Source organism: Thalia democratica, chromosome 6 (assembly GCF_965202585.1).
Source record: "Thalia democratica chromosome 6, ktThaDemo2.hap1.1, whole genome shotgun sequence".
In the NCBI taxonomy this organism is placed as follows: domain Eukaryota; kingdom Metazoa; phylum Chordata; class Thaliacea; order Salpida; family Salpidae; genus Thalia; species Thalia democratica.
In genome coordinates this window covers 46737816-46758219 of record NC_139170.1, presented here as the reverse complement: position 1 = coordinate 46758219, position 20404 = coordinate 46737816, and the positions used below count along the sequence as shown (strand labels likewise).

Genomic DNA, 20404 nt, shown 5'->3' with positions numbered 1-20404 from the left:
TTGTTATACATACAAAAAAAGTTTTAACATTTAAGTAAATTTTAGTGTATTCTTTTTTTAATTACGGTAATAATAAAGACTTTAAACATTTATCAATTCTACCTAAACAAAAATTCAAACTTAACAAAAAACAACACAAGTAAAATAAATTTTAGAAAAATGTTTGATTAAATAATTTAAAAATTATGTTTAGAACAACCATAATTCTTAATTTTTTCAAAGCTTTACTTTTATAAAATAAAATTGTCAGTAATTGTTTAGTTCTGTTACTTTAACAAAGCTAAAATTTGTGATCACTTTTACTAAACAGTAAGCAATTTTTTTTGTGTTAATATAAGATAATACAAGATACTGTTAGTACAAAAAAATAAAAATTTCTATAAGTTATTGTTAGTTTAGACCAGTTATCTAGTTTGCTTTTAATAAGAAATGATACATTAAAACTTCAGCTAAACTATTATTAAGTCTTTTTGTAAAACTAAAAAAAAATACTAAAATAAATAAAAGCTTTTGTGGGCTAAGACTAACTATTAAATAAATTTAAGGTAAGTTTAATTTTTTCGACTGATAGTAAATAATAAAATATTGAATAATGTCTTGGCTTTAATCGATTTAAACTATTCTTATTTATTTTATAATTAAAAATTTATTTTTTAATATTGTATCAAAACTTAGAAATTCTTATACTTGGTGACATATTTCAAGTAAAAAAGTTATTTTTTTATTAACTTAGACCAAATTATAACAACTATACTTAACTATTTTTTGTCTAAAAAATCATTTTTTTAAATATGTTTTCTGCAAAAAACCTTAAACTTAAAGCAAAAACTAAAAAGAAAATAAAATACAATAAAAAAAAATTGAATTTTCTACAAAAAACTTCTTAACTTTACAGTTTTTCAACGAACCATTTTTAAAAGAATAGTGTTTTATTAGACATTCTACCAAATAAAAGCCAAATTGTTCAATTTTTCTTTTGGCTCTATCACTGACCCAATAAACCCTAACACAATCATTGATTATTGCATTTAAAAATTTAGCCATAATATATTGTATAAAGTATACTTTGTAAAGCACAAAGTAAAGAAACAGTTATTTGTTGAACTTGTTGCGTTAAACTTTTATGAAGAACTATTGTCGTGTAAACTTTCAAAAGTTTTAAATTAGAGGTTTTCTAAGGCTTATATTGGATGAACGTATTTTTAGAATGCTATATGTACTTACCTTCAAACTTATAATATTTTATCATTACCGATCATAACCAGAAGCCGGCAAATTGTGGCCCTCAAAGCAAAAATTTGAGGTCAGTGCCAGAGTTTTTAGTTGCTAGATTTTAACCAGCAAAAGGGCACAAGATTACTCAACCATCATATTTTAAGCATAAAAAGGCTTTATTCAGTGTTCATATTTCTTTATCTTTGGAGTCCTGGAAAGTATAAAATAGACTTTACAAAAGTCAAAACGTCTCAAGGGTAGAATAGAGACTCAAAAAAAAGTCTCTTTACCAGTGTTCACTTGTTGGTATGTTTATAAAATTTCAAGTCTATTTTTTTTATATTTCTACTAGAACCTACTATAAGCGCCCTACGAAAGACTATTTTCTATGCAGTTCTACCAGAGAACAACTTTTTCTCGGAAAATTGACCCAAAAAGTATAAAAGGCTGCCGACCACTAATCTTGAATTTACTTAAAGCTTTGCTGAAATATTAATTTTCGATCCAGGAGTTGAAGTTCTGAATTACCGAAAGTTTATAATACAAATTTAAAAATAAAAATCTTTTTAAGTTTAAAATTTCATACAAAAATAAGTTTATTATTATATGTAAAAAAGCTTTAATGAGCATTAAGTAAACCTATTTAGAACTAGACTTTAAAATATATTGTTTATTGAACAACAGAAACAAAAGCGCTCAAAGTATTAGGCCCTAGGACCTGGTGCACGAAAAAAATTATAAAGTTGCAAACCACGGATACCTTTTAATGTCTTGTCCAGGACAATTGTTATTTTTAGTAATAATGTTTCTATACTTATTATATTCTTAACTGTCATAGTAAATTCAATATACCAGTTAAAAACTATGTACAACTAAAGAAAAATAAACTATCCTTTGCTTACACATGGTTCATTTATTTAAATGATTCACTCTTACCTAGTCGATTTTTTAACTTATAGAAAAAATTTCAAAAATTAACAAATATATATATATACTTGAATTTTTGTAGGTTTTAAACCTAGTTTTAGTTTAAGTTCGTTTTATAGTTAAAGTTTTCAACTTTATGAGACTTCCATAAACTTTTTATGACTTAAACTTTGGAGGTTTTGTCTTTATTTTTATAATAGATCTGTTTTTTTTTTTCGTTTGAAATATAAATTTTATATATTTAGTTGATAAAAACAACTGTTTAAATACGCAAAAATTTATTTATTTACGACGTTTGGTTGCTCATAAAATATGAAGTATCCCTGTCTTGCTTAAATTAAAACAAGCAACAAAAACTAAAACAATTAAACCCAATAGAAGAAGTTTTCATTTTTTGATGTTTTCTAACTAAAAGTGAGCTATCTAACAAGTTTTACATAACACTCGATTAATAAACAAAGTTTGTAGTGATTAATTTTATTGAGGTGTAACTTCGTCTTCAGCTAAATATGTTTTGCACTAAATATATCATAACCATTATCTAGTAAAATAGAAATGTAATTTGTACACTGTTTAAATGCTGTATTGTTTTTCCTTATGTTTGCATGTTTTATGATACATCTATTTAAGTATGACTATATCAATTTGACTAAAAGACATACAGACTTTTTTATCTTATTCTTATGGCTGCTAAAACTTAAAAGTTTCGTTATTATATTTTTAATATATACAGTACAAACAAAAACGGAGTTATCTTTCACAATTTTAAGATGCTTTAAGAACTTTAAATTAATGTTTTGTTATTCCTACTTTAAACATAGCAAAGCGTAAGAAAAGATTTCAATCCAAGTATGAAATTCTTGTAGAAAGTTTAAAAAAGTATTAAAGTTGTAAAATTATACATTAAGTGTTCGCTAGCTTTTGTGATAAAGGTAAGGTAGTTTGTATTAGAAAATTTACAAACAGAATATCAACATGAATAAAGACGATTAGTAACTCTATATTATAGCTGACAAAAAACACCAAATAATGATTAATGCTTATTTAAAAAAAATATTTATATCTTTTAATACTATTTTAAACTTTATTATTTCTTCTTCATATCCGACTTATGTTAAACAAATAACTTTAAAAACGGATCATCAAGCATGTTCAACATATAATATTTTTCATATTTTAATTATAGATGTAAATGAAGAAGAACTAAAGTTATAAACTTTCAAGAAGATAAGTTTTTATAAACCATAAAATGCAAAGCTTTTTTAAAAATGTATTTTGTGTAATTTTCAATGCTAATTATATTAAATTATTTGAAATACAAACTACCTTGATCAAAGTTTTTTGAAGTTTGAAGTAACCAAAAGTTTGTATATATTTTATGATATTTACTAATCTTAAAAATTATTGACCTTTGCTTTACAAATAATACGAATCATTTAATCTAAAATCAATAAACTATTTGTATTTGGAATATAGAGAATATCTTATTTATCATTAACAGTACCGGTTTTAATTAAACTTTGTCTAATTGTTGGCTTGTAAGAAAATTATTATTTTTAATTGCAGTGTTGAAACATTGTTCTGGATTCAGTATTAAGAAACTTTGATTTTGTAATAATGTATTAACAGTTTAGTAATTAATAAAAAAACGTAATAGTAAATTCAATATACCAGTTAAAAACTATGTACAACTAAAGAAAAATAAACTATCCTTTGCTTACACATGGTTCATTTATTTAAATGATTCACTCTTACCTAGTCGATTTTTTAACTTATAGAAAAAATTTCAAAAATTAACAAATATATATATATACTTGAATTTTTGTAGGTTTTAAACCTAGTTTTAGTTTAAGTTCGTTTTATAATTAAAGTTTTCAACTTTATGAGACTTCCATAAACTTTTTATGACTTAAACTTTGGAGGTTTTGTCTTTATTTTTATAATAGATCTGTTTTTTTTTTTCGTTTGAAATATAAATTTTATATATTTAGTTGATAAAAACAACTGTTTAAATACGCAAAAATTTATTTATTTACGACGTTTGGTTGCTCATAAAATATGAAGTATCCCTGTCTTGCTTAAATTAAAACAAGCAACAAAAACTAAAACAATTAAACCCAATAGAAGAAGTTTTCATTTTTTGATGTTTTCTAACTAAAAGTGAGCTATCTAACAAGTTTTACATAACACTCGATTAATAAACAAAGTTTGTAGTGATTAATTTTATTGAGGTGTAACTTCGTCTTCAGCTAAATATGTTTTGCACTAAATATATCATAACCATTATCTAGTAAAATAGAAGTGTAATTTGTACACTGTTTAAATGCTGTATTGTTTTTCCTTATGTTTGCATGTTTTATGATACATCTATTTAAGTATGACTATATCAATTTGACTAAAAGACATACAGACTTTTTTATCTTATTCTTATGGCTGCTAAAACTTAAAAGTTTCGTTATTATATTTTTAATATATACAGTACAAACAAAAACGGAGTTATCTTTCACAATTTTAAGATGCTTTAAGAACTTTAAATTAATGTTTTGTTATTCCTACTTAAAGCATAGCAAAAAGTAAGAAAAGATTTCAATCCAAGTATGAAATTCTTGTAGAAAGTTTAAAAAAGTATTAAAGTTGTAAAATTATACATTAAGTGTTCGCTAGCTTTTGTGATAAAGGTGAGGTAGTTTGTATTAGAAAATTTACAAACAGAATATCAACATGAATAAAGACGATTAGTAACTTTATATTATAGCTGACAAAAAACACCAAATAATGATTGATGCTTATTTAAAAAAAAATATTTATATCTTTTAATACTATTTTAAACTTTATTATTTCTTCTTCATATCCGACTTATGTTAAACAAATAACTTTAAAAACGGATCATCAAGCATGTTCAACATATAATATTTTTCATATTTTAATTATAGATGTAAATGAAGAAGAACTAAAGTTATAAACTTTCAAGAAGATAAGTTTTTATAAACCATAAAATGCAAAGCTTTTTTTAAAATGTATTTTGTGTAATTTTCAATGCTAATTATATTAAATTATTTGAAATACAAACTACCTTGATCAAAGTTTTTTGAAGTTTGAAGTAACCAAAAGTTTGTACATATTTTATGATATTTACCAATCTTAAAAATTATTGACCTTTGCTTTACAAATAATACGAATCATTTAATCTAAAATCAATAAACTATTTGTATTTGGAATCTAGAGAATATCTTATTTATCATTAACAGTACCGGTTTTAATTAAACTTTGTCTAATTGTTGGCTTGTAAGAAAATTATTATTTTTCATTGCAGTATTGATACATTGTTCTGGATTCAGTATTAAGAAACTTTGATTTTGTAATAATGTATTAACAGTTTAGTAATTAATAAAAAAACGTTTTTCTTGTAATTAAATATTTTATTAATATTTTTTGTTTCTCTCGATAGAACAATCATTTGTATAAACGGTCTGTTGCTTATAAACCTTTTTAGTAAAAAAATTTGTTTTTACAAAGTAAAATGGCTTATATACATATTAATAAAATACTATTTACTAAACTAATATTACGAAAGAAATATATTTCTGTGCCACAACTACAAACTTTAATTGGCCCTGTTTTGACCTTCAAGTCACAAAATTTCCTAAAAACAGTTTTTGAGGAATAAGGTTTTAATGAACAAAAACACTTTTATAAACCTCATTAAAACTTTCTGAAAACATAATCACGAAAACATTCTTTAACATATATACTGAAAAAATAAAAAAAAGTTTAAGTATTGAAACTTATATGCAGAACTATTTTATTTTTTCAGCACGTCTAAGTTGAATTGCAAAATGATAAACTACTTGTTTATTAACAGAAATCATAAACTTTTGTCCTGTGAACTTTTGGATAACACATTGATCAACATTAATTTCCTTTAATAAACTATAATTAAAAGTACTTTTTTAACTTGTTTATTTTAACTAAAATTATCAAACATGTTTTAAAACCTAATTAGTTGTGGCATTTCACGAATATTTTTATTGAATACATATATGCATTACATAGAAGTATTTTTCGGTAGTTTTTTTTAGTTTAACAGACAGCAAAAAAAAAAATACTTTTACTTTTAAATACAAAAATTTTAAAAACATCAATTTACAAACTTTAAAAGCTGGACATTTTTCATAACACTTACATTTCATAAACAGACAAATAGTTTTGAAAAAGTTGGAAAACAAACTTATGGACTTTACAGTTTTGTTTACTAGGTCAAAAAGCTTCAATTGATGTGCAAACAATTATTTCAAACGCTTGTCGTTAAAAAGATAAACTTTCGTTAAAACAAACAGCCAAACACACGAGTAGCCATGGCAACCGGAAAGCGTTACAAACAACTTTGAACAAGTCCGTAATGAGTTGAGACTGGAAAGTGTTCGTTGTTCAAACAACTTTTAAGTTGGCATTATCCGATTGTTTGTTTCCATTGTGTGGTCAAGTTTCGAGTATTTTCAAAAGTATTGGAACGACGCTTAAAAAAACTTTTGCGACTTAGTAGCCAAGTAAACTAGCTTTTGTTGTGACTTATTTAACTTCGAATCTTCAAAAATTCAATAAATACTAAATTTAGGCGCATATATTAAGTACTGGATAATCAAACAAAACAATATTTGTTATAATCGAAACTCGGTAGTTAATTGAAATAAATTCTTAGCTTTTTAACGATAAGGATAAATATTGAGACATTTAAAAAAAAAACTAATGTTTTTTTAAAATAAGATATCATTTAAATTAATACGTATTAAAACTATATTTAATACCTTGTAATAAAACAATTAATAACATCTTTATTATCAAAACTGATTAGAAATCGTATTTCATAAAACAAAATTTTATTTCTAACTTAGATCAAACAATGATGACTAAATATTTTTCAACATTTTTGTATCATTTATTGAGGAATGAAAAACAAAATAAACTGCTATTCAACTCTTGTCGTTTAAGTAATAGATTAAATTTTGAGTAAAAACGTATCATTTATAAAAACTTTCTTATGAGCATCACAAAAGTTAAAAAAGCAATGAAATAGTCAAACATGTGCAGATATTTCAAAAAGATACTTAAGATTTAAAGTGCACTTTCTATTTACTGTACAAATAATAATATTTACGTATTTCCTTAAACAAACAAACTTATCTTAAAACAGGAAAATGATTTTAAGTAGTTAAAAAACACGAACTGTAATAGAAACAGACTGAAATTTGTAAAACAAGCTAAAATTGACACTACCACAAAAATAAGCAAAGCGTTTTTTTTATTTTTAAATCACATAAATTTTTATCAGAGCAAGGAAATATTTAACTGCAGCTAACATACTTATTGTAAATAGGATCAGAATTGCATCTTTTTGCACAAGTTGCTATTTTAGGTTACATGTTGGCTTAATTGTTACTATTAATGGGTTGTAATTTAAACTTGGATCATACTAAGATTCATCAAAACAAGTCTAATTCTGACACATTTCCAAAAAGATAAACTTACAACATTTTCAAACAGAAACGCATTAGAAATACGCTGACTGATACTTTTGCAAAATTTTAATAAAGTTATGGGTTTATGTGAGAGTTTAGATCTTGAAATAGTGGCAAAAGGAGTAGTTTATTTTGAAAATAAGGGGTTAAAAACTAAGGGCTGAACTTAAGGTTGGATAACAAATATTAAAACTTAAGTACAAAAATGCAATTCTGACACCACCACCATAATTACTCTGTAATATCGGCAACCGAGTTGTTCAGTTCTTGTTCCTCCATGCCAGCTTGCGCCAACAACTCTGCAATGTTCTTCTCCAGGTCGTCTATCTTTCCTCCCATGTCGTCTATCTTGCCCACTATACCTTCTGACATCACTTTGAATTTACCTTGGAGGTCCTTGAGTGTTGATTGGACAAAGTCAGTGAGTTCGGTGATGTCTTGCGGGTCACTGATTTCAGCCATTTTCTTGGGTTTTAAATTTAGTTTTAAATATTGAAATATGAATCTACTAAAAGTTTTTGGTAATTATATGTTTCAAGTATATTAATCTTTTACTTAAGTTTTTTTTATTAAAACTTTATTATACTTGCAAATGAATACTAAAACTGCAAAAAGATCTATTTGAAAAAGACTTGATCATAAATAACTATCTTTCTTTATTAACTTTTATTGTACTACAGAAATGATCAAATTTAATTTAAAACAAAACATAATGAATTTAACTATTAACATAAATCTACAATTTTAGCTAGGCAAGCAATTATAAAATTATAACAAAATATATTATTTAATTTTTAATATAAATCTACTGAAAGTTTTTGGTTATCAACTTTATTTTATGAATTATGGTATAGTTTTAAAGCTTTTCTGATTTCAACCATTTTCTTATGTTTTTATTTGTCTTAAAATATAAAAAATATGAATCTACTGAACATTTTATTTATTAATACTAGTATTACAACTTTTATTTTTATATTAACATGATAATAAAACAACACAAAATACTTTTACCATTCTTGAATTTTTATTTGTTTTAAATGAAGAGTAAAATGTAAATTTTATCATTAATACTAACATTTTTTTTTCATGTAAGTTATGAACTATATAAAAATGATACTTAAACAATATCAATTTTTTGTTGAGTTTTAGTTTGTTTTAAACATGAATCTACTAGAAGCTAAAATGTTATTAAAGTTTTCAGTTAAAAACCTTTTATGTTCCAAATTGAACTATGAAAAATATAATAAAATTTTGCTCATGTGAGACCTTATGTTTGTTTTGTTCAAATGCAAAATTATTTAATGCATTTTCTTATTATTAAACTAAATACTACTTATATTTTTATAAAACAATTAACAATGTAATATCAATTTTAAATAGGCAGTCTTAAACTTGATGTATTTGAAAACTTTTTAGAATATCAATCATTTCAAAGTTATATTATTTAAAATAAATTATTTATAGACAAATGGTACAAAATTAAAATGATAAAATGTATAATAAAGGTTTGCAATTTTATTTCAGCTACGCTTTGTTGAATTTAAATCTGTTTTATATGAATTTAGTTCAGGGTTTTGCTAAGTAGGCAATATTGTTATCTATAGTTGAGTAATTTATAAAAAAAAAACTTATAGAAACAAGCACATATTACATATATTTTTTTTTAATTATTGTGCTCAAATTTGAAATTAAATAGCTTTAAAATTTAAAAACATTAAAGTTATTGTTCTATATATGCACAGATTACCAATAAAACAGGGTTGCCTGTCATGAGTCAAAAAAATCTATTCTGAACGGTCAAAAACTGTCCCGAAGAAAACCATCTGAGTCATCCTGAGTTTTATAAAATCCTTAAGATAAGTTTTTTGTTTTTAGTGCACATTACTTATACCTCATATTCATTTTTCTTCTAAATGATAAAGAAAAGCCTTATATATATGCTTCTACATTTCATATCTAAATAAATACAATTATACAAAATTATAAAATATTGAAACTGGATGAACTAGATCTCACTCAAGATCTAGAAAAAAATTATGTCTTAAGAGTTTTAAAAATTCTTAAAACTATCCTGAGTTTTGCAAAAAACAACAAAACTATCCTGAGTCGTTATGATTTTTTTTAAATACACTAAGTTACCTTAAATTGTTTTGAGTCATCCTAATATATTTAAATTATAAAAAAAATTATTAACATTATAAAATCAAGTTCTTATACAATATTAATTTGGCAACCCTGATAAAAATTAAATAGAAAAAACTGAAAGAGAAGCATACTTTCTTTCCTTCTTAAACTTGATTTAATTTTACAACTTAAGGTATTAATATCTGTAGTTGTAAAATTAATAAATGAATTTAAAAATTTGAACTTCACTAAAGTACAGCAGTGCAAAAAAAAATATTTTTTAATTATTAGAATTTACATTTACAGTATATAACTCATCAAAATCAAGCTTTTATGTTACTAAAACCATTTTTATAAATTAAAAAATTCTTTTATACAATACCCAACTATTTTTTTTACGTTGTTTTTACTACACAAAATGTTAACTTAAAATTGAAACATATTGCTGCTTGTTAAAAAATCTTGTTTTTTTTGAAGTAATGTTCTAGTGAAGGAAATAAATAAAGTTTTGCATTTATATTAAATAAATGATAACTTTTTGATCTTGTGCATATATTTTGTTTAATATTAAAGCAGTTATTAGTATTCATAGGTATTTGAATAACACTACAGTTTGAACAAAGTTACTTTATAACCTAACAATGCTATAACCTTATGTAAATTTCTGCTCTTTATCTTTAAAGCTTTTCTTATAACCCTTTAAAATTGAGTACATATTACATGGTACTCTTTGATTCACAAAATCCAGCCGGAGTGACTAAAGGTAGTAAAAGTTACACCAAGCTAACCTAAATTGGCCTGAATTTATGAGTAGTCAGACTATTTTAAAGTTTCTGAAATACTCAGGCGGTCTCAAGCTTTTTGATTTTCTTAAGTCTCAACTAGTTTTCAAGTATTTTATTCAAAAATTGTATTTTTATAAGTTGTTACTGTATTACTTTATTATTTTTATGTTTTACTAAACTTTGTAGGTTACTAATTTTTTTGCAGTAAAGAATTCTTGCTGCAACCTAAATAAGCATTTTTTGAATTTGCCAATTTTAATTTATTGTATCAAAAAAGATAATTTTTATTTTGTAAGTAGTAGCAATTTCTTGTAGCTTTGATAAAACTCTTCAAAGTAAGATTCAGTAAGGTGTATTCAGTAACTTATTATTTTAAGTTTGATTTGAAACAGCCATCTGTAAGTAACTAATTGATTATAATTATTATTATTAATGGTGGTAGAGATCACAATTGAATTGATTGTTAACTTTATAGTTGCAACACCTGAAAAATTTGTTGCAAATGGACCTGAGGATATTCAAAAACTCTGTAGTTTTTAAGGCTGAAATTTTAAAAGGGAGGGATAAATGACAATGTTTTTGGTTTCATTTTCACATAAAAATTAAGCTACCTGTTATAATTGACCTTTATCAAAATTTAAGTGACGTTTAAAACAAAAGTGAAATGTGTTTAAAAAATGTTTTGATGATGACAAAAGACTTTATCTATATGATAAACTTTTTCTTACAAATCAAATCTAGAAACCTTAAACAAATTAAAGGTATATGTATTAAAGTCAGACTTGATGCTTTTCTGATTACAATAAATAACTGGACTAATAATATTTTTTTATACATCAAAGTCATAGGGGGATTAAACACTTTTTTCACAATTTTATCTTATTTTATACTAAGCTACAAAATCCTTTTTACAGATTTAAAAAATTCAAGATAGTTTTTGAGATATAGCAGGTCAAAGTTGGAGGCAACAATAGAATCTTTAAGGGAGGTGCAAACTAAAACAGCATGTAACAAGAAATCACTTAAAATTTATCTCCTACGTTTTTTGAGATAACTACCTCAAGTTTTTAGGAAATGTTCCTTGCAATATTTAAAAAATTATGTTGGAACAATTTTTTTTTAATTTCAAAAACAAAAACTTTATAACAAAAAAAAATGTTTTCTTTATTTATTTTTTATATAAAAATATAGTTTTTTAACTTTTATAAAATTGTTTTCTGACAGAATTTTCTAAATATATCAATGAAAACTTTTAGCAATTTTGAAGTAATTATCTCAAAAAACGTAAAAGAAGATAGATTTTGAGTGAAATAGTCTATTTATCCTGTTTTAGTTTGCGCCTACCATAAGGAACCTATTGTTGCTTCTAACATTGACCGGCTATATCTCAAAAACTATTTTGAACTTTTAAAATCTGTAAAAAGCAACTTGTAGCTTAGTTAAAACTATGTAAAATAAGATCAAATTGTAAAAAAAGTGTTCAACCCCCTTCTATGCTCTTAAACTATTCTTAACACATAATAATGCTTATTGGTTTTTAGTATATATGCAGAGTTTTCATAGCTGTTATTATCACCCTTACACCATTAGGCCACACATTATCTTTATAGAAGTTTAAATCTTCAACTAAATAATTTTTAAAGCCATTAACAGCAACAACAAAAACAAGCTTAAAATATTTGGTCCTAAGACAAAGAAGTGCACATAGAACCTTTTGGTTATCGAGTTGTACACTATGGATACCTTGTGACGTCTTGTCCAGGATATTATAAGAACCAAACCACACCATTTCAGTACTAACAAACAGACTTACATAGTTTTTTACTATCCAATCTAATTTAAATTATATCTTTTTTGTTTGCTTGCAGTTTAAAATAAATTTACAACTGTAATTGAATTGTTTGTAAATTATTTTATAAAGCCTATACAAACAGAAATACAGTTAGTTAACAACATAACTATCCAATAATTAGCTTTTATTAATATGCCACTACCGGGCGCTAGACGTAAACAAGTTACTAAATTTCAAAACTTCAAACTTCACATTTAACGTATACTAAACTAACAGATCGAATCAATAGTGCATTAGAAAAAGTACAGTAGACTACCGCTTAAGTACGCAAATTGAACCCGACCAAAAAGTGCGTACTTAGCACGGGTAGTGCGTAATTTTTGAGGACAAAGTATAATATGAAATTTGGTTGTTTGTTCTCTTTCTTACAACTAGCCACCAAATAATTAAGCCAAATAAACAAATATTTTTATTTTAAATAATTTTGATACATAATTCTAATCTGCAAAATTTTATTAATAGATTTTAAAATGATTTATTTTTTCTATAAAAGTTTCTACATAATGTTAGTCAAGCTAAGTTTAGTTTAGTTAACATACTTATTATAGTTTTCCATTAGCTAAAAAGTGTTTGTTTTTTTTTAATAAAAACGTTTCAGGACTGTTTTTGTAAGAAAGTTTATATCACTAGAAATATTTATAGTATAAGTGCACAATGATAAGATGCTCATTGATTTTTTTTTAACTTTAGTTTTTTGTTGTTATTGCTTCTTTTTATATGTTTAATTTGACTTTGTAAAAATTGACACTAGTTTTTGTGGTTAATTAGTTTTGTATTATGTCACATTAAAATTAGCCTTTCTTTTGCAGATATTCTGAAAGTTTTTGAATAAAAAAAAAATTAGAAATTTTACAAAAAATTTAGAAAAATGGATGGAAAACGTCAGAAAATGACTCTATGTAACAAAGTTTTTAGAAAAAATCTAAGTCTAAGAATTTTTTTTAATTGTCTTTCTAGGTAAGTGCTTACTTAAGGCGAGGTGCGTACCAAAAAAAGTGCGTACTTAAGCGGTAGTCTACTGTATATTTAAATGTTTTAAAGTTGTATAAACTTTATCAAAGAAAAAGAGATTTCATTTTGAATACTTTACACGTTAAACAAAAAGTCCGCAGTTCGATCAACATTAGCTAGCGAATGAAATTTATTTTAACATTTTTTAATCTTTAAACGAAAAAGTTCTTATACTATTCATATAGTTGACTCTTTTATTTATAAATAATTTTAACAAACAATCTATTCTACTTTTTCTTAAGTTGTCTGATTAAATATTATTTATTGAACGACAAAAAAAGCGCTTAAAATATTTGGACCTGGGATATAGTGTATGAAGGAACCTTTCGGTTATCGAGTCGCACAACACTTGGATACCTTTTAACGCCTTGTCTAGGGCAATAGCTAAAAGCTTCTTGTAGCGTTTTACAATTGTTCCGCTATTAACGATGAAAACTGTTTAACTTATTTGTATTAATTATATTTTAACTTTTTTTAATCACTTTGGTTTTCCTCTTGAGTATGCACCTTGAATGCCGCCTAAAATTACATAATCAATAGTTATAGCGTATTCTTAAAGTCTTACTATATAATTATTTAGAAGTGAGCTAACTTAATACATGTCAATGTATGTTATTGGGTTACTTCCACAACTTGAGTTAATTGAGCTAAAGAAACGAGCAAGAACAAAATATTATTTCAAAAATTTTTTTGCTTAGGCTTTACTGAATTTAACACTTATAGTAAACAGTTTTCAAAATGACTAAATTTTTAAGTTTTTTAAAACTGCAAACTTAGAGTGAACAAAAGTATTCATAAATAAACTGTCCATTGAAATAAATTGCTTTTTTCCAAGTACAGAAAAAACGACAAAATAAAATAGATCAGATGAAAATGAACCAATTAATATTGATACAATTAATTATAATCCATTTAGTATAATAGTATTCTAAATGAAATACCTTTCAATTTTGAAAGGAAAATTTATTCAGCAACAATAATAGTTGCTGTTAGTAAGTATTTTGAAAAGGTACATTAATCTTCTTATAAACTTCAAATAGTTAAATAAAAATTAAGAATATTATAATATAAGTGTCTGCAAGACCTAAAAGTTAAAATATTGTGTATTATTACACATCTGTTTTTCAAAGCATCTAGTTTTAACTAAAGTTAATCAAAGGGTTTTTAATTGTCAAAAAAAACTTGCGTTTAATCTTTTTTTTACAATTTGTTTATGTTATAGATATTTCTAAGCTCATTTATTTGTATGAATTAGTTGATAACTCAAGTATTTTTTTGTAAAAAGATTAAACTGGAATGTAATCTTGAAAAACTTGTACAATAATCATAAAAAAAAAAAACGAAAAAATGTGAAGTTCTTAAAAAAGTAAATATGGTTAACTTTTATTTAGTAACTACAAATTTTACATGTAGTTTGTTTAAAAACTTTCGTTTGAGCCTGTTTTAATATAAGAGTAAATTTTCGAAATCAATATATACAAACTCAATATTTTTAAATTTATATAAAGCTTTTCTCTGGTAACTTGTTTGTTACCAGCTTTAAACTTAAAAAAATTGAGTTTGTATAAATTTAAACTATTTAAAGCTTTTCTCCGGTAACTAGTTTGTTACGAACTTTAGTTTGAATTTTTATAATAAACTTAAAAAGTAGCAGCAAAATGACTATTAACATTTTTTTCTATGTTTAAATAAATATTTTAACTTATTTTAAAACTTGCATATGCAGTATTTGACATTTGCCAAGTTTTAACTAAAACTGTTGTACTGTTTTTTAAGTTAATAAGTTACTTTTCAGCTGAAAGTAATTGTTTTAGTTAACTCAAGAAGAGTCTACTGAATAGTTTAAAGATGTAAAAAATTAAAAAGAAAATACACTAACTAAGTAATACACTAACTTAATAATATTAAACACTAAGTTTGACCAATATAAAAAAGTGATAGTTCTTACATTTAGTTACAATAAATAAATGAAAATAAAAAATCATTTACTCAATAACATTTGATAACGATAAAACAAAATAGTCTTATAGAAAGAAATAGACGAGTGTGAAGTTAGCTTGGTAACGTTTTTCAAGAATTTTTTAAAAATGTCTGAACTTTAGACCCAATTATTTTTCTTACCTAAATAGCTAAACAAAAATCTTTTTTTTTTATATTCTAGATAATGGTTCTTTGTCTTAAATTGAAAAACAAACATTGGATTGAGGTTTGACTTTTAGTGTGGGGTCCCTTAGAAAAAAATGACTTTTGTTATCAATTTTTACTAAGCTCGAAATTAATACAGTACACTACCGCTTAGGTACGCAAATTGAACCCGACCAAAAAGTGCGTACTTAGCACGGGTAGTGCGTACTTTTTGACGATATAGTATAATATGAAATTTAGTTGTTTGTTTTCTTTCTTACAACTAGCCACCAAATAATTATGCCAAATAAACAAGTCATTTATTTTAAATAACATTTAAAACATAATTCTAATTTGCAAATTTTTTTAATAGATTTTAAAATGATTTAGGCAAAAAAACTGGAATTTCTTGAAGTTCTAGTATAACATCCTTTACTTTGTCTTTCTGGATAAGTGCGTACTTAAGGCGTGATGCGTACCAAAAAAAGTGCGTACTTAAGCGGTAGTATACTGTATTAAAAAAAAAAAAAAAAATTTTTTTATTATTTATATTTATTCGCGAATAAATGCTGTACAACATTTTTTTTCCAACTGTTAATATTCTGTACTATTTGGCCTTATTCTAGAATTCCTAATTCCGGAATAAGACCAAATAGTACAAAACATGAGTTTTGTTATTAGTTTTTACTAAGCTCAAATTTAAAAAACATATTTTTTTTTTTAATTATTTATATTTGTATGTGAATAAATGCCGCACAACATTTTTTTTTCCAACGGTTAATATTTTGTACTATTTGGACTTATTCTAGAATTCCTAATTCTGGAATTAGGCCAAATAGTACTTAATAAATTTTTTAAATCTTTTTCAACTTAAATATTAGTTTTTTTAGAGAATTTATAAATTAAGAGATTCAAAACTAAACAAAGAGCAAGAACAATGCAGTTATAAAAAAAAAGGTAAATATTCTTAAAACTGCATATTGTTGTGAGAAATGTATGAGATCCAAAAAGCAGAGTTCATTTTAAATAGTCTTTCTATCTTATAATCTAGAAGTTATAAAATCTCTATACTTGAACTAAATTGTTAAAGACTAAACCATTTTTATGTACATTTGACATATATTATATGCATATATAAATTATACATTACACAATAAGTTATAATGTATTTATTATTTGTTCTAAGACTTAAAGAACAATAGATTTTAAGCCGGTAGTAGAATGAATTTAAGAAAGTAAAGTAAACTGTAAAAATATTAATTTCGGTTATATCATTCAATAATAAAAGCACGCAAATTTACCCATTTAAATTTTCACTATTGATTTATTTACTTTTTAATTATTTTAAGCTTTTTTTAATGTTCTTAATGCAAAAGGTAGTAACAGGTTTTGTTCAAGTAGTCTTTTAAATGTGTCGTACTAGAAGTATTTAATAAAAGGTTTTTCTAAATATAAGTATGTTATTCAAAATAGATGAAGTATACCAGTCTATTTAACTGGTCTTAAATATTTAGTAATATTAGTTTAAGTAATAAAACATCCAAAAACACAACAAATTTATACGAAACTATTATTCAAAACTAAATTTTTCAATCATGTTACGTCACTAAATATATTAAAAGCATTTTAAATGTAACTTTCCGTTAAAAATACTAAACATTGAAAAATATTTATTTTACAATTTACCAAGTAATCTGTATGGTTTCAACAAGAAGCGGAAAACTGCGGCCCGCGAGGTACTTTCAGGTAAAAACGTATTTAAAAAAAAACAATTTATTATGTAGTAAAAAAATCAAATAAGTTTTTTAAAGCAGTTAATTTACCGAAGTTAAACTTCTTAAAATGTGGTAACAGATTTCGACAAAGTTGTTTTGAATACGTCGTAAAACACATAGTAAAGTTTTTCCATTAATAAACTTGTATTGATAGTCTTTCACTTTTCATTGAACTGGTTTTAAATTTTTAACGATTGTGACTTAGATATTTAATTGCAGGCTTTTAATTGACACAAGAAGTTTAAACAAATTTATCGATCAAAAATTTCTTTTTCAATCATGTTACGTCACTAACTAGATTACATGCATTGTTTAAAGATTTTTATTCGGTAGTATATACCCTTACTCGTAACTATTTTATACTAAAGTTTTGTGAGGATAAATAGATTTACGGGTAATTAATTTTATAATATCTTTACTTTAAATTGAATCGCTACAATTTGCCAAAAGATTAATAAAACTTCATTTTTGTATTTTATTCTTAAAGACTAGACTGTTTATTGCACATACCTTGTGAGCTTTACTTTTTAAGTTTTTATTTTCTTTATTTATTCATAGACTTTAAGAACAAAAAATGACAAACTGATTTTAAAAGAAGTTTAAGAATGTATAACCTTACCAACTAAAAAACTTATTATATTTAAAAAAACTTTTAGTTTTATGAGTCAAAGTAGAAAATGTATGTACGTGAGCATGTTTCAAAAAACATTATAAATTTTATTTACTTATGAATATTTTCAAAGCAGTTATTTCACAGAAAACGTTAAAGTTCTTAAAACTCAAAAAGCTGAAACACATTTTCAATCAAGTTGCATAAAATATGCCGTACAAACTTACGACACCGATATTGTTTTCAATATATTAACTCAGAGTATTTTTACCAGTTCAATGAACTGGTTATAAATGTTTACTATTGAAGATAAAACCTTATTAGCATATATTTAAATGACACAAGAAATTTATACAAAATTATCAAAGAAAACTTTCTTTTTCAATTATGTTACGTCACTAACCAGATTACATGCATTTTTTAAAGATTTTTATTCAATACTACGAACCCTTACTAACGTAACTACAGTAGACTACCGCTTAAGTACGCAAATTGAACCTGACCAAAAAGTGCGCACTTAGCACGGGTAGTGCGTACTTTTTGACGACATAGTATAATATGAAATTTAGTTGTTTGTTTTCTTTCTTACAACTAGCCACCAAATAATTAAGCCAAATAGACAAGTCTTTTTATTTTAAATAACATTTGATACATAATTCTAATCTGCAAAATGTTTTAATAAATTTTAAAATGATTTAGTTTTTCTATAAAAAGTTTCTACATAATGCTAGTCAAGCTAAATTTAGTTTAGTTAATACATTTATTATAATTAACCTTTAGCTAAAAAGTGTTTGATTTTTTTTATTTGAAAGAAAAACGTTTCAGGACTGTTTTTGTAAGAAAGTTTATATCAATAGAAACATTTATAGTATAAGTGCACAATGATAAGATGCTCATTAAACTTTTTTAACTTTAGTTTTTTGTTGTTGTTGCTTCTTTTTATATGTTTGTTTTGACTTTATAAAAATTGTAACTAGTTTTTGTGGTTAACTAGTTTTGTATTATGTCACATTGAAATTAGCTTTTCTTTTGCAAATATTCTGAAGGTTTTTAAATAGAAAAAAATTTAGAAATTTTAGAAAAATTTAGAAAAATGGATGTTAAGCGTCAGAAAATGACTCTACGGAACAAGTCTTTAGAAAAAATCCAAGTCTAAGAAAATTTAGAATTTTTTTTGTCATTCTAGGTAAGTGCGTACTTAAGGCGAGGTGCGTACCAAAAAAAGTGCGTACTTAAGCGGTAGTCTACCTAATTCTAAACTACAGTTTTTTAAGGAAAAAATGTTTTTTTGTAATTTGGGTAGTTAAATTTATAATGTACTTAACACAACGGTGAACAAATGACTTGTTTTTTCTGAATTTTAATCCGTCACCTATATAAATCTGCCGGTCTAAAGTTTCGAATTTGGGCATATATATATATATCAAACTAATTCAAAATATTTGCAAATATCTAATTTATTTTTATATTTATACAAAAAATAACTAATAATATGTTTAAAATGCTACCGAAATTTTGAATCTGTCTAACTCTAATTAAACTTAAAATCTACAAATTACGACAACGAGGAGATTATTTTTTTGAAGTCTATACCTTTACCTTTAAAAAAATTCTGACCTAAAGTTACCAATCTGCACACTTATGTATATTATACAAAAACTAACATAAATTAGGTTTTATAAAAGTTAATTTGTCATTAACAGAATTTTTTTAAACATTCATTAACATAAAAGTTTAGCTGAGAAAAACTTAAGTTGTTTAAGGTTAGATTTTTGAACATAAACAGTTTATTCAATTTTTAACACAAAAATCCTAAAAAATCAAATCACTAAAATTATAACTTTTTCATGTTTATTTAAAAAAGGTTAACGTTTTTTCACAAAGTCAAAAAGACAGCTTAGCAAATGTTTATAATAAACAAAAACAAAACGCTTTGAAGTTTTTATTTTTTATTAAATCAAGCTGGTGCTATTAGTTCTTTTTTTGTTACTTTACTTTTTTATTATTTAATAGTTTCTAGTATAAAAGGTGGTACTAAAGTGCTTAGATTTATTTTGTTTTTTTTCTTTATATAAAAGCAAAAACTATTGGTCTAAATAGGAGCATATTCTGCACTAGGTGTTGTCTTTTTATTACTTAGACAGAATTTTTTCCACTATTGTTATTTTTGTCAAAGACGTAGTAAAAATCTTTAAGCTATTGCTTAAATACCAATGATTTTTTCCTTTAAACTTAATATTTACCTCTTAGCTCAATAGAAAGTCCCTTAAAGTTTTCTCTAATCTATCTGTAGTACTAGAAAAATATTAACTTGTTGTAAAACTACTTTTCAACCAAAATAATCATCGTGTAAATATAATAAACAAAATTTTTAAAATAAATTTGCATAGTATTAGACAGATTTTATAGTCTAATCAGATAGATAAGTTCTTTTAACTTTTTATATATGTACACTTAATAAAAAT

At 24.4% G+C, this 20404-nt stretch overlaps 1 protein-coding gene across 1 annotated transcript; it reads right to left on the bottom strand.

Moving 5' to 3' along the window:
• Nucleotides 1–7062: 7062 nt before the first annotated feature.
• LOC145838225 (uncharacterized) lies at nt 7063–8162 on the bottom strand. Its single transcript, XM_082945786.1, has one exon. The coding sequence runs from the start codon at nt 8118–8120 to the stop codon at nt 7890–7892; it is 231 nt and encodes a 76-aa protein (XP_082801912.1). The 5' UTR covers nt 8121–8162; the 3' UTR covers nt 7063–7889.
• Between the last annotated feature and the right edge of the window lie 12242 nt (nt 8163–20404).

What these genes read in the sequence shown, in the direction of transcription:
- LOC145838225 (XM_082945786.1), bottom strand. Translation starts at nt 8,120, where the DNA reads ATGGCTGAAATCAGTGACCCGCAAGACATCACCGAACTCACTGACTTT.